General features: G+C 36.2%; 1 protein-coding gene across 4 annotated transcripts in view; it reads left to right on the top strand.

Annotated features, from left to right (window-relative positions):
- The window catches only part of Uchl3 (ubiquitin C-terminal hydrolase L3), a 46,563-nt gene extending 26,416 nt beyond the window's left edge, over positions 1–20,147 (top strand). For 2 of the 4 annotated variants that reach the window (XM_070002840.1, XM_070002839.1), the window contains 4 exons: positions 10,536–10,727; positions 16,343–16,418; positions 18,305–18,363; positions 19,931–20,147. In XM_070002840.1, the coding sequence (XP_069858941.1) occupies positions 10,536–10,727; positions 16,343–16,418; positions 18,305–18,363; positions 19,931–20,014 (411 nt within the window). In that variant the 3' untranslated portion in view covers positions 20,015–20,147. Of the gene's footprint in view, positions 1–2,034; positions 2,140–10,535; positions 10,728–16,342; positions 16,419–18,304; positions 18,364–19,930 lie in introns of all 4 variants that reach the window. The other 2 variants (XM_070002841.1, XM_070002842.1) reach the window with 2 other exon arrangements.
- Positions 20,148–21,637: the final 1,490 nt, after the last annotated feature.

Below are 21,637 nucleotides of genomic sequence, written 5' to 3'. Positions count from 1 at the left end.
AGCCTGGGGTTTTGTCAGTTACATTAGAAATGGAACCTCAAAACTTTTTTTTTTTTTTTTTTTTTTTTTTTTTGCCTAGGCAGCCTTGAGCTGCAATTCTCTAGATCTCAGCCTCCTGAGTAGCTAAGATTGCAGATGTGAGCCACTGGCACCTGGATCTTACAACATTTTTATACATGTATACAACGTGCTTTGAATGTATTTATCCTTCATCATTCTCTCTTATCCTGCTCTCCATTTCTTCTCTGTCCTTCCATCTAAAACAGTCCTTTTTCTTGTTTTCCAATCTCAAAAGTTTAAAGTAGTCTATTACTTAAAATGAGAGAAATGGAGATATTATTAAGTAAATTCTTATCTTAAAGAAAATTCTTGGGGGCTGGGAAGGTGGCTCAGTGGTAGAGCGCTTGCCTTGCATGCATGAGGCCCTGGATTTGATTCCTCAGCACCACATAAGAAAAAAGCCGGAAGTGGCACTGTGGCTCAAGTGGTAGAGCGCTAGCCTTGAGCTGAAGAGCTGAGGGACAGTGCCCAGGCCCAGAGTTCAGGCCCCACAACCAGGCCCCCCCCCCCAAAAAAAAAAGAAAATTCTTGGATCACACTTACCAATTTACCCCTCCAGAACTGATTAGATACACTTCTTATATCTAAAAATGCCTTCAGTAGTTAAAATAGTAATATCTAGAAACTGAGGTCTTTGGAAACAGTGAGGTTTTATTGTTTGTTTTAAATCAAAGCCTTTCAGAACAGGATTTAAGAATTTCACATGGCATCACCTTGACAATAAAAAAATTTTAAATAATTTCACATGGCAATAATGAGAACTTTATTGAGGCTTTTCACATATTGGAAATGATTTCATTTCTAGAAATTAGTTTGGCTAGCTTAATAATACATTTGAATTTGATGTAACATGTAGAAATATAGGTCACCCTATCAAGAAAAGCTTTTCTTATGGAGAATTATAGCCCAAAGTGAGAAAAGACAATTATTAAACCAATAGGGGGCAAACTTTTTCAAGAATATCTTGGAGTCTGTGGGCATCTTGATTTATTAGGTGATCAAAATGAAGAAACGACATTTAAATTTTCCATGGCGTATCTAATAATATTTTGTATATTTTGATATCTAGCACGTTTGGCTTTGAATTTGTCATCTTGAACATATAAATGTTTGCATCCTCTCCATGGACCTGGTTTTATTTTTTTACTTTTTACTTGTTTCAAATACAATCTGTTACATTTACTGTAATCCAGTATATTATATTGAAAATTTATAGAAATTCACATCAGTTTAAACTTTTAAATTTTATGTATGTGTACATATTCTCATGTGCATATATCCTTTAACACAAATACACCATTTTTATAATCTTTTATAATCTTTGTAATCTTGCATAGAATTCAGCAACTCTGGAGGTGTTCCTGATTGTTTTCCTTTCCTTGTGCCATTTTTTAAACGTAGTGGTGTTTCTTATGTCTGGAAGGATACCATATTTAGGGAAATGTGATGATTAAGTGCATAATTTATCAACAGATTGTAGTCCTGTCATAATTTGAAATTCACTTGGAAATAAAGGTGTCAGATTTTATTCTTTTCAGTATTTTATTTCGATTTCTGTCTTGTGAAGGTAGTATACATTGTTCTATACTAGACCTCCATCCCAGATAGGCCTGTGCTTGTTGGAAAGATTGGGTATAATTTCTGGATGATACCATGTCAGGGAATCTTCTTGGTTACATTTAAGTATCATTTCTGGGTGAAGGAAAGGAAAAAATTTTAATGTTCTGATCAGCTCACAAGTATTCTCTTTTTAAAAGCTTGCACAGCCTTTTGAAAGTACCTTTGTCATCGAATGATGATTACCATTTAGTAAAAGCATATTGTATGGTACGCTAAGCTCTTCATGTACCCTGGTCCTGTCTTTTCAACTCCCTGAGATAGATACTACCCCATATCAAAAATAGGGAAAGTAAAATTGCTAATTTGTCCAAAGTCATAAAGTTAGCATGCTTGTTTTTGTTTTCTTTTTGGCAGTACTGGGGTTTGAACTCAGGGTCTTGCGCTTGCTTGGCAAACACTCTTACTGCTGAGCCACACCGCCAGTCCTATTTCCATGCTCTGAAGGCAACAAATGTAGAGGTAAATCAAAATTGCTAAAAGAAAAAGTGAAGTTTAAAGTATAATAAGTTATGTAGGTAACTGTTTGGGGTTGTTTTTTTTTTTTTTGTGGCTTTTTTGTTGTTTTATTTTTTAGCTAGAGATTCACTGTTCAGGTCAAGCCAACTTTAAACTCACTGTGTGGCCTGCACTGGCCTCAAAGCCAAGATCCCCCTGCCTCAGCTCTCCTAGTGCTGGGATTACAAGGATACACTACTAAGTCTAATCCACCGTTAACAATTTAATTCAAATATGAATGAACTACAATTAACCATTCAGATTTGCACTGAACACTTTATTCTTTGTTGCTTATATATAGAATCCATTCCTAGTATGATAGATTTTTTTTCCTTATAAAATATGAAATTACTGGGCATGGTGTCACACACCAGTAATCCCAGCATACCTTCTTTATCACAAAGCTCTTCATTAATATTGCATTTTTCAAAATGAAGGTCTGCAGTAACTGTGCCTTGAACAACAGCACTGTTTTCCCAACAGTTCAGATGACATCTATAGCAATAGAGTTTTTTCTTTTTTTCTATTCTACAGGGTCTTAAATTCTAGGCCTTCAACTCTTGCTTGGCTTTCTTGCTCATAGCTGGCATTCTGTCACTTCAGCTACACCTCCAGCTTTGTTGGTTAGTTGGAGATAAAAGAGTCTCACAAATTTGTCTGCCCTGGATGACTTTGAACCATGATCCCCTTAAGTAGTTAGGATTATGGTTCTGAGCCCCAGCAACAAGCTTAAACTTTTTGTTTTTTGTTTTTGTCAGTCATAGGGTTTGAACTCTAGGCCTGAGTGCTGTCCTTGAGCTCTTTAGCTCAAGGTGAGAACAGTACCACTTGAGCCACAGTGCCACTTCCAGTTTTCTGGTGGTTAATTGGATATGAGAGTCTCGTGGACTTTCCTACCTGGATTGGCTTTAAGCCACACTGCTCAGATCTCAGCCTCCTGAGTAGCTAGGATTATAGGCATGAGCCACTGGCACCTAGCAAAAAGAAAAAAATTTTTTGGTCCGTCATGGGGCTTGAACTCTGGGCCTGGAAGCTGTCCCTGAGCTCTTCAGCTCGAGGCAAGCATTCTACCACTTGAACCATAGTGCCACTTCCTTGAAGCATTTCTAAGTAGAATGTGTATATTGTAGTTTTAGTCATTATGCTACTATATCCTTAATAGACAGCAATATAGTTTAAACAAAACTTTTACAGGCACTGAGAACCAAACATTTTGAATGCCTTGCTTTATTGCAGTATTCATTTTATTGCAGTGGTCTGGAACCAAACGCACATTATCTCTGAGATATGCTTGTGTATTACATGTAAAATAGTTGTGAAGTCACATTATACTGTTGCAAGTAGAGGCGGCATAACTCAGTATTAAACTTCTGGATAAGAACACAAATGTTCGTGTTCTTAGTAGTTTGAATGAAACAATAATTGTTATTCATTTTGGACTTCTTTAGCAAAACTAAGAAACTTAGTTGAGAAAATGAGTTACTAGAAAATGAGAAAGCTTACTAGAAAATTAGCTGTCATTAAGATAACTAAATGTCTCAAAAAATAAACTGGAATATATAATCTTCTGTAGTTATTATGAAAGACAGCTTGGAAAAGTAAATATTTAACTCAAGATTCAATTTCAGTGTTCATATTTGAAAGCAAAGCTAACTTAAATCAGATTTTATTTAAAAAATCATATCATAACTAGTAATATCAAGATTTCAAAGCTGATGTATGTGTCTTTAATCTTTGTGATTCTAATAAGAAAGCCACAGATTCATGATTCCAGTATAGGACATGTCATTTCTAAATACTTAAAAGTCTTTGACTCAATTCTCAGCATCCTAAAAAAATTAACTAATTCAATTAAATAAGATAAATATTACTTGAAATTTTTTTCTGAATTATATTAATTGAACCATTTTTGAATTAAAGTATGTATAATATATTGTTACATCCAATTATCTATCTGCCTATCTGCCTTCCTACCTACCCACCCATCAAGAATACATTTAGAATTAGATGGTACAAGTTAATATGACTAGAATAAAAATTTATGATGATTGTATCTAATGTTTAATGTTTCTATGTATTTATTCATCAAATGCTTAGTGTGCTAGTAGTGAAGTAGTAAGATAGTAGATAATAGCTTCACTGTTGAAGAGCCCTTCAAAGTACAGGTTGAGTGTTCCTAATCTGAAAATCCAAAATCTGAATGGTTTTGAGGATGTTCAATTGGCATAGTAGATAAAAGGTTTCACTGTTCAAAAGTCCAGTTCTTCAAAATAGGTCAAGTGTTTCTAATTTAAAAATCCAAAATGTGGATGGTGTAGGGGATGCCCAATTGAACATTCCAAAATCCAAAACTATGGAATATGAAACACCTGTTTCATATTCTGTTGGTCTCAACCATTTTGGATAAAGAATACTAAACTTTCAGTTACCAAAAAACCAGTCACAGTAATATACCATTTTATACAACAATTGACATTGTAGAGTACTGGCCAGATATGAACTGAGACACAGCCCTGGATGGATGGAACTCATTCAGCAGGAGTGTTTTGTAGGCTTATCATCCTTTCTTTTTTTCATTTTGTTTTCTCTGATATAGAAACGAACACTGGAAAGCATGAGCAAAAATAACTAAAATCACACAGACAAAAATTAAATCACCATCTTTGGAAATGATCATAATTTCTAATTTATAGAATTATGTAGATCGATAGCATCTGTAGTTTGAACATTAGGTATTATCATTGCTGACCAATGAACATACAAGGATACTTGTGAACATTGCATCAGAGCATTGTTTACAATTATAGAAAACTAGAAACAATCTAAAAGCATAATGTCTACGGTGCAATGTCTTTTATACATCTATTTAAAGAGTGATTTGTTACTGTGAAAAATGATGAGGAAATGAACTTACTAAGAAGATAGATGGCCAGAATAAATGGGTTACTGAAAACGACATGAAGAATATAATCATGTTTCGGGTTTTTTTTGTTTTGTTTTGTTTTGTTTTTGGTCGGTCGTGGTGCTTGAACTCTGGGTTTGGGCTCTGTCCCTGCACTCTTCAGTTCACGGCGGGTACTCTACCACTTGAGCCACAGCCACTTCGGTTTTCTTGTGGTTTATTGGAGGTAAGAATCTCATGGACTTTCTTGTCCAGGCTGATTTGAGCCGTGATCCTCATATCTCAGCCTCCTGAGTAGCTAGGATTACAGGCATGAGCCACCAACACCCGGCATAATCATGTTTTATAAAAGAAATAGCCACAAATTTTAACAATTTGTGGAAGATCAATTGTTATAGGCTGTCATGAGACTATAAAATTCCTGCCAGCAGCTGGGAAGGGAGATATCATACTCACAGACTGTATTAGGTACTCATGAGATTACTGAGGACAAAGCATGGAAGAGCTATAAGGCCAGGTGCCAGTGGCGGTGCCTATAGTCCTAGCTACTAAGGAGGATGAGATCTGAGGATTGTGGTTTGGAGCCAGCCCTGGGCAGGAAAGTCTGTGAGACTCTTTATTTCCAATTAACCACTAAAAGTGGAGTTGTGACTCATGGGAAAGAGCACTAGTTTTACAGTGCCCAGACCCTGAATTGAAGCCTCAGGACTGGCAGAAGAAGGGAGGGAGGAAGGGAAGAAAAAAGGAAGGAAGGAAGAGCTACAAAGAAAGAGAGTTATAAGATGAAGGGGTTAGAAGAGGAGAGGAGCAGTCACTGTAGGAATGCCCCCAAGCATGGATTCTTTTCTCCTGTAGACCAAGCTTAAGACTCTGCAACAACAATAACCTGGAGAAGTAATCTGCTTTCTTGTGATCTTTCTATGAAAAATCCCTTTACAACTGAAGTGGCATAGGATCAAGGACATAGGACCTACCAAGGCGGAACCAGAAAACCAAATGTTTCCATATCCCCACAAATAGATTAGAAATTACCTGAAACAAGTAGCAGAAGTGTGGAAATGAATCTGTAACATGGAGAAAAACCTTCTCTGAGTTAAGGGCTCTGAGCAGAGCTCTAAAACTGTTCATGGAACAAGAACATAGAAAGTTTAACAGTCCATCCCGCCCTAAGCACAAAGTGAATGCTGTATGAATTTTAAGCCAGCAATAGGGTGGAGAAAATATAACAACAGTAAAAGCCAAACAGCTCAATTCCTGAATAGATTGACTTCTTCCCACATACTGAAGTCCTAGCAGAAAATCAAATATCACCATACCTAGACATGAATTTATTTATTTCAGTCTCTGTGCACCTATACAAAGTATCTGGCTTATAGCCCAAAATTACAAAGCAAAAACAAAATATCAACATACTGTCAAGAAACAAAGCAATTAATAGAGTAAATTATAGGTAGAATGCAGATATTAGAACTATTAGATAGGGAATTAAAAACAACTATGTTAATGGTTAAACTTTGAAAAGGACAATATACCAATAGATGGGGAATATCATAGCTGGAAATTAAGAAAGTATTTAATGCAAATGCTAGTAAGGAGAAACAGTATCAGAGATGAAAATGCTTCAACAAAATTGATTAAAAGCATCAGTAAATATGCTAATAGATGACTAGAAATAACCAAACATATCTGAAAGAAGAAAAGTAGTAGAAAAGAAAAAAATGAAAAAACAAAACACAAACAGAACATCCAAGAATTGTGGGCAATTTTGAGTGATCTAATACATGAAAGTAGAATCCCAGAACAAGAGAAAGGGAGAGAGGTGACAAGGAAAGTATGGAAAGGGCCTTTGGACAGAAAAAATCATTTAAGGAATTAATGACCAGCTCTTTTTCTAAAAATAAAGACATCAAATCACAACTTTGGAGAATAACTTTAGAAATATAGGCAGAATAGATAGTCCTGGTATTAAACATACACATGCACACACAAGCGTGTACCATAAAACACATACTATTCACACTCCTAGAAATTAAATAGAAAACGCTCAAGGTCGAAAGAGGAGGCAGACATAGAAGATACAGATCAATAAAGCTAATAAATTGGACTTATAAAAATTATGCAGGATGGGGCTGGGAAGGTGGCTCAGTGGTAGAGCGCTTGCCTTGCATGCATGAGGCCCTGGGTTTGATTCCTCAACACCACATAAGCAAAAAGAAAAAAGCCGGAAGTGGCGCTGTGGCTCAAGTGGTAGAGTGCTAGCCTTGAGCTGAAGAGCTGAGAGACAGCGCCAAGGCCCAAAGTTCAGGCCCCATGACCGGACCCAAAAAAAAAAATTATGCAGGATGATGAAAGACTCCAGTTGAACAAAATACATCTTTCAAAAATGAAGAAGAGCAGGGTGTGGTAGCTCATGCCAAAAATTCTTGCTACTTAGGTAAAGATTCGGAGGATCCCAGTTTTAGGTCAGCTCAGGCAAAATATGTACAAGACCCCAAATCAGCTAATAAAAGCTGGGTGTGGTGGTGCATTCCTGTCATCCATACTACACAGAAGTGTAAATAGGAGGATTGTGGTCCAGCCTGGCCTGGACATAAACACAAGATTATATTTTTTTAAAAAAACATAAAAAGCTGGGGAGGTGGCTCAAGTGGTAGAGTGCCTGTCTAGCATACGTAGGCCCTGAGTTCAAATCCCAGTACTACCAAAAGCAAAAAAGACAAATTAAGATAACCCCAAACTGAGAACTCATGACCAGCTTACCAGCACCATAAGAAATGAAAAGGAATTTCTCTGTGCAGAAGCAAGACAATAGCAGAAAGAAACTTGGATCCGCACAAAGAATTGGGAAGTAATGCAAATGGAGCCAGTGAAGGTAAATGTAAAATACATTTTACTCTTAACTTTAATTGCTCTCAAAGGTAATTGTCTAAATAAAAGTAGTAACCCCATATTGTAAATTTATGGTGTACGTAAAAATGATGATAGCATGAAGAAAGGGAGGAAGAAACTGGTAATAGTATTATGAAGTTCTAACACTACATGTAAACTGGTGTAATGTTATTTGAAAGTGCACTGTAACAGAAGTATAAATCCATGGCAATTACTAGAAAAGCTAAAAGTTATAAGCAATGCACTCATAGTAAAAATGAATGGAAGCATAAAAATAACCCACACAACCAAGTTCTGGTGATTCATGTCTATACAAGACAGATATGACGATCACGATTTGAAGCCAACCTAGGCTAAATTCATGAGACTCTTATCTCCAATTAAACTACAAAAAAAGCTAGAAGTGGGGGTATGGTTCAAGTGATAAAGCACCATCCTTGCAAAAAAGCTAAGAGACAGTGCCAGGTCCTGAGTTCAAGCCCTAACACTGGCGCGTGCGTGCATGTGCGTGAGTGTGTGTGTGTGTGTGTGTGTGTGTGTGTGTGTGTGTGTGCACGCGTGTGCGTGAAGTCAGGCAAAGGAACAAAGAATAGATGGAAAAGTAACAAATTGATAGGGCAAGTATAAGCAGCTAAAAATCCTTTACATGCAAACAACTGATAGAACTGAAGGGACAAGTAGACAATGCCACATTTTTACAGGAAGAATAGAACCCTCCTCCCAGTTATCACTAGACAGAAAACTCATAAAGATAAAGACAAACTGGACATCCTTGTCAAGTAACTTACCTCTTTTGATATTTATGATGCGCATGAATGTTCACCAGGACAGATGATAACTCAAGGCATGAAGTCCTGAGCTTGGCCCTAAGCACTGAAGGAAAACAAAACAAAACCAAAAACATTTTGGGAAGGTTGTAATTGCGTTGCTCTTTCTTGTAAGAGAGTTTCCTAAGCATTAGGAATTAACTGTAGTTGGGTTTGCTCTTGAAGTCCATCGGTTCTGCATCTGTAGACCCAACAAAAAGAAATCTTTTAAAATGTGTCTGAAGTTGGGCACTGGTACTTACTTACTGGTTTAACTCTAGCTACTCAAGATTTGAAGCCAGCCCATGCAGGAATATCCTTGAGACTCTTATCTCCAATTAACACTAACAAGCCAGAAGAGGAGCTATTGTTCAAGCAGGAAAAAGAAAAAAAAAAAAGCTCAGGGACAGTGCCCAGGCCCTGAGGTCAAGTCCCAGGACTGGTGCAATTGTGTGCACGTGCACATGTGTACACACATACACAGTGTGTACTGAACGAGTATATTTTTTTCTTGTAAGTAATCTAGAGTATAAGCAACTTACAGCATACTGAAGGATGTGTAAGGAAATTGAACATTTATGTAAGGAACTTGAACATTCATAGATTTTGGCACCGCAGGGCTCATGGAAACATTCCCCCATCGGTTCAGAGATGACTGTCCTTAGAGGTAGAGGGCCATGCTATACATACATTACCCAGGTAAAAGAAAAGAAATGGGCAAAGCATGGTGCACATGGCAGTAATCTGGCTATTTGGGAGGCAAAGATCAAGATTGTGATTTAAGGCCACATGGGTAATATAGCAAGACACTGTCTGAAAATAAAATCAGAGGGATAAGAACAGAGGGATGTGAAGAGGTTACTCAATGGTAGAATACCTAACTAGTATGTACAAGGCCCTGGCTTTGATTCTCAGTACTGAAAAAAATAAAGCAACTTTCTCTTGATCATATAAGCTTTACACCAGAGTAATAGGATCTTCAGCCACTAGAACCTGATTTCTTGAGATTCAGTCCTAGCCCTATCATTGGCTGGTGGTGTCGTTTAGCCTAATTTGTGCTCTCAGCCCTCATTTGTGAAGTGGGAACATACGTGTACCTATTTATCTCATGGGTTTCTGTGAGATGAAATGAATGAATATATTTATAAAGTGCTTAAAAGCGTACCTGACATGGAATAATATTACACATTTTAACACTGTTGCTTTCTAAAAGATAGTTACTCGGCTATCATGTCTTCCGTGGAACTTGTCAGCCTAAGTAAGAAAATGATATATTAAGGTCATCATCTTCAGAGGGATTCATTTCATTCTTGTTAATTGTATATTTTAAAGTGTTTTTTTTTCCTTTTAGAAATTATACCTTCTAAGGAATTCTTTGTACCAATGTCTATCACCCTATGATTTTCTTTCCACTCAATTCTTTGTGTTGTGTGTATGTTACATGGTTTTTGTGTATGTGTTACATTTTGGAAAACAATTTTATGTAATACCATTGTAGTGGCTTTTAAAACATTCTGTTCCATGAGCTGTGATATACAAATGAGGATATGTAAATACTCAGATTTGCACCTACAGAAGCTGTGACATATAACCTCCTACTGGGGTATATATTTCCACCTTACCCATTAAAAAATATCTATCTATGATCCTTTACTAGATTATGGTTATTTTTTAAAAAGTGCTAGACCATACGTTGCTTTTAAGAATAAATGATCACCCAGTAACGTGGTCTAAGTAAAATATTCTCTCTTTTAATTATGTAGTCCTCCTCGCCATCCTCATCACAGCCTCATTCTAGCCACTGCAGAACGAAGGCCTCATCATTGTGTCACCATGCATCCCTGCCCTGGGTCAAACGTAACCATGTAGGCCCTGCAAAGGCTACCAGTCCATCTCTCCGTCTTCGTCGCTGGCGACCCTTCTTACGCCTACCATCTTTGGGTCTCCATTCTGTTGTAAGTGTAGTCAATCTTCCATCTCTTCTTCCAGTGACGAGGGCAGGCCTTTCCCCCACCCCTTTAAATGTCTTCAGTCTTCAACGTGCTTTTCTCTTGGTTCACTAGTCCATTAGCTTTTTCTCCACCAGTAAGATTGCAAACATAATCTCTATGCTTTGCAGTCTTCCTTGACTTTTGCCAATGCCTTGGTGAACATCCATCTTTCCACTCCATTTCCTGCAAACATAAGGGCACCTGCTTGTTGATTCGGACCAACATTCATGATAATGTTTCTGTTTCTGTCTGTTTTTAAAGTGAATGTGTGTTTTCTTACTCTTTGGCTTTCTGATTTCATTTTGCCTTGGGTCAACAAATGCTGTGTACCTTCTGCCATCTGTGACTTAATTTTTGTTATTATATTTCTGAGCAGGTCTAGTTTCTTGCTGTGCTCTGGGGTCACTTTTCTTATACTATCCTTAATCTAAATCCTTCAGGGGGTAGGGTGTTTCTTCTAAGCCATTTTATTCCCTGAGGTGGCTCAGGTGCTTGGTTTAATCTTGATCCAATCTTCCCTGCCTATTCAGTTTCTAAAGATCTCTTTCTAGTAGGAGGTGAAGATTTTTTTCCTTGGGTATTGATGTAGGCTTCCCACAAATACTATAATTTCTCTTTCAGAGGCTAAAAATGTTTACAGACTATTAAAAAGTACACTGGCTTTTAAAAAATAATCTTGCTAATTATCTTAAATGTTCTGGTTAATGATTGAATTCTAATAATTCTCATAATTGAAATAAACTGCAGAACAAAGAACTATAAGTTTTGTTTTTCCCATGTTTTAGACTGTTAAGGGCAATGACTGAAGTTTGGTGGAGCCCACCTAGAAATGTAGTATTACTGACTGAAAGCATTGATGTGTGCCATGCATTTATAAGAAACTTGATATTTCTACAAAGCATATGAGTTTTGAAGCCAAAGGATGACTGATTACTCATACATTTTAGCACCTAAAAATAAAAATCACCAGGCAGTAATGGCTCATACCTACTTGAGGCCAGCCTGAGCCAGAAAAGTTTTCAGTACCTGTTCCCCTCCCCCATCCTTCTCAACAGAGAGCTGGGTGCAGTGGAATACACCTGTCAATTATAGCTACAACAGGGAAGCCTAAAATAGGCAGATCCTCAGTCTAGGCAGGTACCTGAGCAGGAAGTGAGACCCAAGAATGACCAGCACTCAAAAGAACTAGGTATGGCTCAGCAGTAGAATGCCTCTCTAGTAAGCATGAGGTCTTGAGTTCAAACCTAGTATTGAAAGAAAAGGTGATGTTAAACATTTTCTCTACCTTATATACCTTCTTAGGACTGTACTCAGATTATGATGTAGAATGGACATTTTTCCTTAAACATTTGTTTCCACAATATTATTATGACCTATAAATATCATTCTACTTACACTGGGTATCAACAGAATGGTGTCCCTCTCTATTTCATTGTCCTCTATATGGGTTATATCATTCATTTGCCATTTTAATTCATCCTCCATTTGATATTTGTTGCCTCTCTACTGTGCTATATAGTGTTTGACAGTGAGAGATACAAGGTGAATTCAGTGAATAAAGGAGATTCTAATTTTGCCAATTCTGATTAGGGGGAAATTGATTTAATTCTAAATATGAGTAATTTATTTTGTACTGAAAAAATTCAGAATATAACTGAGCATATCATAACTTTTGACATTTTCAGCTTTATGTTTATATGTAGTGCTGATCATTGCTTGATATTAAGTCCATTGCTCTTAAGCTTCATAAGTATTTTCATAAGTGGCTAGTGTTATGATTTTAGAGCCATATTGTATGAGTTTTATACCAAATTCTGTTACTTGTTCTTTGTAAATCAGAATATATTACTTAATGCTTCTGGCTGAGTTTTTTAATCTTTTAAAATAAAGTGGATATGATCATATTAACTACTTTATGATCATATATTGGCCACTACATATAAAGTACTTAAAATAGTGTCTGTTATACTAGTACCATATAACTATATTAAATTTAATTGCATTTTTAAGGTGTGAAATGTATATTTGGCCTGTAATGTCTGTCTATTTGCATTGTTGCATCTCTTTTTATTCTTTGAGATAACTAATATACTCTTGCTAGGAAATTTAAACTATAGTTTTAAAAATCTAAACAAAAATATAGCAATGTGTAGCCTGTTTTTTTTTCTTTTCTATTATTGGTCACTTTCTGGAATAAAACACTTGCTGGAATTAGCTTGTTATTCTTTTTTTAGTGGAAAGAAAGTGGCAGTTTATTAGGAAAGAAATTCGTTTATTAGGAAAGAAATACACTTTCAATAAACTAAAAATCTCTCTAGGGTGAGAATGACCTTTACTAGAATAATCTTTGAGTTGATGAGTAATTGCAGTCTAGAAATCATTTGAATTTGACCAAAGACCAAGAATCATGAAACAGACATTGAGGTTTTATAGGTAGTTTAAAATTTATAATCTTTACTTTTATGATACTTTGAAGCCTTTCATACCTTTTTAGAGACTTGTATTTTGTTTTTTGTTTCTGTTTCTGTTTGTTTTGAGACAGGGTATTGCTATATAGCCCAGGCTGGCCTGGAATTTACAGTCTTCCTCCCTCAATCTTCCAAGTGCTTGGATTTCAGGCGTGCCCCCCTACACCAAACTTCAGATTTGTCTTTTTAGTATACACATTTGGATGAAAGGTACAATGACATTCAAATTTGGTTCACTCGATTTAGTAGTTGCATAACTGTGAAAATGTAGTATTAATACTGAAATAATATACAGGCTTCTATAATACTTAACAATTTACAAAGTACCTTCAAAGATCTCATTTAAACATCAAGACAAGGTAGACAAGAAGCCCAAGGCTCTCAGGTTGGGTACATACTGAGTTTCTGACTCCAATTGTACTTACTTTTACCTGTAGCATAATGGTACTTTGCAGGCAAAATATGAAAAATAGAAGCATGTGATGCATACTTCCTAAGATGTTAATAGCAATAGCTTGAAATACTTTTGGAAAGTCATGTTAAAATAAATAAAACAAGAGTATGTCCCAGTTAAGTTCAAAATACCTGTTTTGTTGTGTGTGTGCATGTGTGTACTCGCACACGCATGTCAGTGCCGGTATGGGGCTTGAACTCAGGGCCTCATGATCTTGCTTAGCTTTTTTGCTCAAGGTTAGTACTCTTCTACTTGTGCCTCACTTCTTCTGGTTCCAGCTTTATTTCTGGTTAGTTGGAGAAAAATTTGGATTTGTGTACCCGACTAGCTTCAAACCTTAATCCATAGATCTCAGCCTCCAACACAAGGCTTAAGTACAAAATTATTTCCAGCATTTCTCTTTTAGAATTATATTTGTAATTTGTAGAATTGCTTTAGAGTCAGCCTTGAAAAATTGAATTTCTGTCTGGCCACTGGTGGCTCTTGCCTATAATCGTAGCTACTTTAGACGCTAAGATACAAGGATCAAGCCTCAAAGCCAACCCAAGCAGACAAATCCAGAAGCATCTTACATTCAATTAACGAGAAAATGCCTGACTGGAGATGAGGCTCAAGTGTAGATTGCCAACTGTGAGCAAAGAGAGCATAAGGCCCTGAGTTCAAGTCCCAGTACCAGTGTACGCGTGTATGCGTGTGCGCACACACACACACATACACATACACAAATCGGAAAAAAAAAGAAATATTGGATTCTCTTTTAGTCACCAGTAAAATAATGATTGAGGTGAATAATCACTAACGTTGTTGGATATAAAAAAGTAAAGAACCCTATTATCACAACTTTATGTATTTTAAGAAATACTGTATTTAAGAAGGATTAGGGGCTGGGAATGTAGCTTAATGGAAGAGTGCTTGCTAGCATGCATGAAACCCTGGGTTCGATTCCTCAGTACCACATACACAGAAAAAGCCTTAAGTGGTGCTGTGGCTCAAATGGTAAAGCACTAGCCTTGAGCAAAAAGGTCAGAAGACAGTGGTTAGGCCCTGAGTTCAAGTCCCAGGATTGCCAGGAAAAAAAAAAAAAGGATTAGGCTTTTTCCTAGCCGATAGATAGAAAGCACAAGGAGGCATATTTTAGCCTCATTATGAGAAATGGATTGCGACAAACTTCATGGCAACGCCCTTGTCATGTGAGGAGCTATAACATGAGGAGCTATGGAGTACTAAATCAGTGGTTAAACCAGATAACCTTGATTCCTCCTAACTATGGAATTCTTTAGTTAGAATATAGGTAGGAAGAGCTAGTTTGCCATACCAGTTTATGTGGATTTTTTTTCCATTAATAATTTGAGGGAAATCTCAGAAGACCAATGATACTGGGTGAGGCACTGTATCGGCAAATACTTTAGAACCATTCTGTAAATCTTACAAAATATACCTTTTAATTTACAACAATTGGAAATGTGTAATTACTTAAAAGTGAAAATCGATTTTTTTTTTTTTTTTTTTTTTAGTTAAGACACTACTTTACTAAAAGCATGTTATAGGCCCAATGCCAGGCCCTGGCCTGGAATCCTTCCTACTCAAAAGGCTATCTGTGGATTGCAGTTCAAAGGCAGCCCAGGCAGGAAAATCTGTGAGACTCTAATGTCCCATTAATCACCAAAAGCCAGAAATAGATTGGTGGCTCAAGTGGTAACACTAGCCTTGAGCAGAAAAGCTCAGGGATAGTGCCCAGGCCCTGAGTTCAAGCTCCAGGACATAACAAAAAATATTGTGTCTACTTCCATTTAACAATGAGTGTATTTCATTCAGACCAATTAGATTTGATGATTAGCTAACATATATTATAGTTAGCAATGTAATTACTGCACATTATAAAGTATAAGTTAGTGTATTGATTTTGTACAACTTATTTGGATGTTTAAAAAATGTAAATATTGCCCATGCCAATTGAATTTAATAAGCTGAGAAAACATAGATATGTTTTAAATTTCAAATTAGTCACTTTGAGAGTCAAAGAAAGGGTGAGAAAAGTGATAGATTTAAAGGACATGTCCTTCAGTTTGTTCTAAATTTTTTTCTCCATTTTAATCATCAGAGCTTATTCTCTCATTTATTTATTGTTAAGCCCTTTAAATCTAGAGTGAGTAAAACAATTATTTTATTCCATGACTATTCATAGTGCCTTATTGTAAACATAAGATTATTAAGGTCAGGTCATTAAGGGAACGTTTTAATACCTTAAATTTTTAACTTAAAAAGAGTTTCTAGATTCTTTAATATTGGAATTACTAAAAGTGTTTTAACTTTATTCTTTTGAATATTTAAAAAATTACACAAATCTGATTGTACATTTATTTATTTCATTTAGCAAGAATGTACATACAGTGCTAGCAGTGGAATTTGTAAAGTGAAAAAGTCTTTGTCTTTACATCAGTTGGGACTGAGAAAGACATACCTTAATTATTGTTTTCTGTGCTGATAGACAAACACATTGTCAAAACAGGCCACATACTCTCCAGCATATCCTTGTAATAAGCCTTAAATTATATTGGATGAATGTTCTCTTACATAATTGATATTATTTGTACATGTTTCTGTGTACTTGATTGACTACTAAAATATATAATATGTGTTTTCCCCTCCTATTTCAGGCACCAAGCCTAGATGAGAAAGTAGATCTTCATTTTATTGCATTAGTTCATGTAGATGGGCATCTCTATGAATTAGGTAAGAACTGTTTTGATTTTCCTGGGGAGAGAAATGCTAAATGCTAAATCTCTACTGTAAAAAAAAATAATTGATATTTATTGTTTATTTACAGTTGATTAATTGAAAAATTAGGTTGACTTAAGGTCAATTTTCTTCTTAATATTTTTTACTGTAAAAAGATTTTTTTTTTCTTTTTGTCGGTTGTGGGGCCTCAACTCTGGACCTGGGCGCTGTCCCTCAGCTCTTCAGTTCAAGGCTAGCACTCTACCACTTGAGCCACAGTGCCACGTCTGGCTTTTTCTGCTAATGTGGTGCTGAGGAATTGAACCCAGGGCCTTATGCATGCAAAGCAAGCACTCTACCACTGAGCCAACTTCCCAGCCCCTGTAAAAAGAATTTTTTGATGTTTAACCATCTTACAATTCATGCGAAAATTCCACAAATGAGCAAAATATGTATATTTGGGGGGGGGGTTTGAGCTTGGCTTATCTTGCTCAATAGGATTGTACTAGTTCCAACCACTTTTTTGGCAAATGTCATAATTTCATTTTTCTTTATAGCTGAGTAAAACATCTATGTGCCATATTTCGTGTGTGTGTGTGTGTGTGTGTGTGTGTGTGTGTGTGTGTGTGTGTGTGTGTGTGTGTGTGTGTGTGTGTGTGTGTGTGTGTGTGTGTGTGTGTGTGTGTGTGTGTGTGTGTGTGTGTGTGTGTGTGTGTGTGTGTGTGTGTGTGTGTGTGATGGGGCCTGAACTCTGGGTCTGGGTGCTGTCCCTCAGCTCTTCAGCTCAAGGCTAGTGCTCTACCACTTGAGCCACAGCCCCACTTCTGGCTTTTTCTGCTTATGTGGTGTTGAGGAATCGAACCCAGGGCCTCATGCATACAAGGGAAGCACTCTACCACTGTGTTACCTTCCCAGCCCCATGTGTCTTATTTCTTTTACCCATTGGGTATATAGGTCAATTATGCAGGTTTCTCTCTTGTGTATTCATTTGTACTTCTTCAGATATGGACCCGAGAGGTTTTATATATATATATATATATATATATATATGTATATATATATATATATGTATATATATATACATATATATATGTATATATATATACATATATATATATATGTATATATATATAAATCAGGATCCTAAGGTACATCTAGTTTTAGTTTTTTTGTTTTTGTTTTTCTCAGTTCTAGGATTTGAACTCAAAGCCTCATAATTGCTTGGTGCTCTTCTTTTGAGCCATATTTCCAGCCAGATTTTGTGCAGCTTACTTTGGAGATAGAATCTGGTGAACTTTTCTACACTTGCTGGCTTTCAACCAAAATTCTGTGGATCTCAGCCTCCCGAGTAGCTAGTTTACAAGTAGGAGCAATCACCACCAGCTACTTTTAGTTTCTTAAGAAACCTTCAGCTGAGTACTAGTAAGTAGCTCATACCTATAATCCTAGCCACTCAGGAGGCTGAGATCTGAGAATTGTGGTTGGAAGCCAGCTCATCTCCAATTAACCACTAGAAACTGGAAGTGGACCTATGGCTCAAACTGGTAGAGCACTAGCCTTGAGAGAGAGAGAGAAAAAAAAAAAAGCTCAGGGACATTGCTCAGGCCCTGAATTCAAGCCCCATGAATGACCAAAAACAAAAAACAAAACCAAAAACCTCTATACTGATTTCTGTAATGGTTGCTAATTTTTCATATTTGCAGGAAATTAAAGCTAATATTTATTTACAATAAATTCTATTCATGATGATTTCAGCTTTCAAACATGAAAGTAACACATAGATAACACATTTACAACATGTTTTAAATAATATATCCTCACTATTGGTAAAGAAAAATGAAAGGTATAGCACATTATTCTGTAAAAACTGCTAAGTGTTCAACCGTGTCTATTTTCCACAGATGGGCGGAAACCATTTCCAATTAACCATGGGAAAACTAGTGATGAAACGTTATTAGAGGTAACAATAAAACTTTTTGGCCTATTTAAAGTGTTATTGATAGTCTTTACCCTCTGTGAAACATCTCTAGGGATTTTTTGTATAACATTTCCTCTGTATTCAGATGTTTCTTTGTCCTTGATCTTTTAAAAAAAATCCCCAAACAAAAATTGAAACTAGTATTAAAAATGAAATATTTCTAGAGTTCTTTGTTTGAACAAATGTCACATTTGAAAAAGACAAAAACAGTATTGAGTTTATTATGTCCCATAGATTTCATTAAATGCCAGATATCAGTTGTATCTTGTTCGTAATTTTACTTTTTATTATCTTTAAAAAGTCATTTAACAAAACAGTTTATCAATACAATGCATCTTTTTTTTTTTTTTTTTTGCCAGTCCTGGGTCTTGAACTCTGGGCTTGGGTGCTGCCTTGAGCTTCTTTTGCTCAAGACTAGCTCTCTACCACTTGAGCCACAGTACCACTTCTGGCTTTTTCTGTGTATGTCGTACTGAGGAATCGAATTCAGGACTTCATGCACGGGAGGCAAGCACTCTAATATTAAGCAACATTCCCAATACAACGCATCTCGATCAGTGTCATCCCCTTCAATATTGTCACTCCCTTTGACCCACCTCTTTCCTTATTTTTCTTAGATTGGTAGTATATACAATCATTCTTTGGGCTGATACTGGCGCTTGAACTCAGGGCCTGGGTGCTGTCCCTGAGCTTTTTTTGCTCAAGGTTAGTACTCTGACACTTGAGCCACAGCTCCACTTTTGGCTTTTTGCTGGTTAATTGGAGATTAGCCTATGCTGGCTTTGAAAAGTGATCCTTAGATCTCAGCCTCCTGGGTAACTAGGATTATATGTGAACCACCAGCTCCAAGTTTACTACAGTGATTTCTTGAGTGCATTTTCTACTCTTCCCCTCTTCATTTTTCTACCCCTCTCCCCTTGACTTACCCTATCCCCTCATGAACATACCCATTTCTTGGTGCTGATTTTATTGGGCTTTGACCTAGTCTTCTAAAAAATTGTACCAAAAAGAAAAAAAAGAAAAAAATTGTACCAATTGAGCTCTCCATAGACTTTATTATATGTTAATTCATTTGTAATCACTTGCATACCACCCAAACTGTTTACTTCTAGATTCATAGGTACATTCTATCTAACACAAATGAAGGAAACTGCAGTCTTGGTTTCTCTTCACTTAATATAATTTTCTCCAAGTCTTTCCATTTCCTTATGAATTGTACAATATCATTCTTTCTAATGAGTAAAATTCCATTGTGTATATATACTACATTTTCTTGTTGATCCTAATTTTAGAGATGTTGAGATATTGTGAAGTTATGTACCTTATAATGAATAAGATATATATCAAGTTAAAATTTTAAGAAAGAATACTTACTACATCTTATACTTTTGTGCTAAACAAATTAAGCCACCAACTATTCAAATTCTTTTAAAAATATTCAGCTTTTCATTTGGAAAAGGAGTGTAAAACTTAGTGTGAACTAAAAAAATATGATATGATTATCATTTGTTAGTAAAACATGTTTTTGAACTATACTTTTTCCCCATAGGATGCCATTGAAGTTTGCAAGAAGTTCATGGAGCGTGACCCTGATGAACTAAGGTTTAATGCAATTGCTCTTTCTGCAGCATAGCCAGACGATAATGGAAACCCCAAATACTGTATTATTTGCAACAGAAGTTAAATTCCCGCTGCCATACACTAACTCAAAATTTTTGATATTTTCACTAACTTGACTGATTAAACTTTATGTGAATTAAACTTTGTATTAACTTGTGTTTTATGTTATTTTTGCTGCCAAGTTAAAGGTGCAATTCTTTAAGAATTCATCTTGTTTGATGACTAGCAATAGGTTTCTTAATTTTTTTGTTTTAGATTTCACGAGAGATGGCACAATTTCCATCTGCATAGTATGAATGTATATCATGTCATATATGTTCTGACATTCAGAAAGCATTTGTAGAACATCTACCTGTCACAAGATGGATGCTGTTTTAGTTGTAAGAGTTACTTACAACTAGGAACACCATAGTCAACATAGTCACTGAATTCACATTCTTTAACAAGAAATAATGAACACGTGCTATAATAGATGTTAGTCAGAGGATTGAAGTAGACTTTTTCTTATAGTGACTGTATAGATAGCTTTAGCTCTTGTCACTAAAGCTCTGTGAAGAGTTGACTCTCAAATTGAGACTGGAATGCCAAAAACAAGTAGCAAACCATAAAAGTTGTGGGCAAAAGCAGAGAGAATAACTAATGCATTCTGTGAGGCAGAAGACTCTTTCAGTATTATAAGACCTGATAGAAAGGTTTGAGTGACTAGAGTTTAGAAAGCAGTTAGAGTAGAAAGAGGAGGTGCTTAATAAAAGGAAGAGGCATTTGGATTTATTTCAAGGTTTTTTGTTTTCTTTGTTTTTGTTCTTTTGTTTGTTTGTTTTTGTCAGTGATGGATCTTGAACTCTGGACCTGGGTACTGTCCCTGAGCTCTTCAGCTCAAGGTGAACACTACCACTTAAGCACCACTTCCAGTTTTCTGGTGGTTAATTGGAGATGAGTCTCATGGACTTTCCTGCCAAGGCTGGCTTTTTGAAACCTGATCCTCAGATCTCACCCTCCTGAGTAGCTAAGATTACAGGTGCCAAGTACATTTTAACTTTCAAAGATTATACTGACAACTTTATGCCGACAACGTTATGGAGAGTATATGAGGGGACTCCAGCTCAAGAATATTGACTTATGAGTGGCCCACCATACTAGCTCATTGAGAGATATTGATGGCTGGGCCTTTAAAATGAGTCAATTTGGGGTATACTTTGAAGAAGAAGAGCTTCTATGGACCTTAAAAGGCAAGTGGAAGGGTGTGATATAGCATGGAAGCATGGAAGGGTGTGATTGCCATGATAGCAATGTTTTATATTTTTGTGGGGATATTTTGGTGGTTACTTGGGTGTATGCATTTATCACAACTTATGAATTCTATACTTAACATCTGTTCTTCACTGTACATACATTTTACCTCTAGTATAAAACAGCAACAACATGAACAACTGAATTGGAATAAATGTAGTAATAGAAAGGCTAGCTTTGTCTAGAATGAAATTGTAGACCAGTAATTAAGTGTAGATGTTCATATATGAGTCACTGAATTAATGTGAATTCTTGAGGCAGTCATCGGGGTGGAGTGGTTTTTAGGAAGAATATTATGGTAGTGACTTGCAGAATGAATCAAGTCTTTGTTACTCAAAAGGTGGTT

Source organism: Dipodomys merriami, unplaced genomic scaffold, assembly GCF_024711535.1.
Source record: "Dipodomys merriami isolate MVZ:Mamm:240054 unplaced genomic scaffold, mDipMer1.0.p SCAF_6, whole genome shotgun sequence".
NCBI classification, from domain to species: domain Eukaryota; kingdom Metazoa; phylum Chordata; class Mammalia; order Rodentia; family Heteromyidae; genus Dipodomys; species Dipodomys merriami.
The sequence above is the reverse complement of the archived record's forward strand: the minus strand, read 5'-3'. Positions and strand labels throughout refer to the sequence as shown.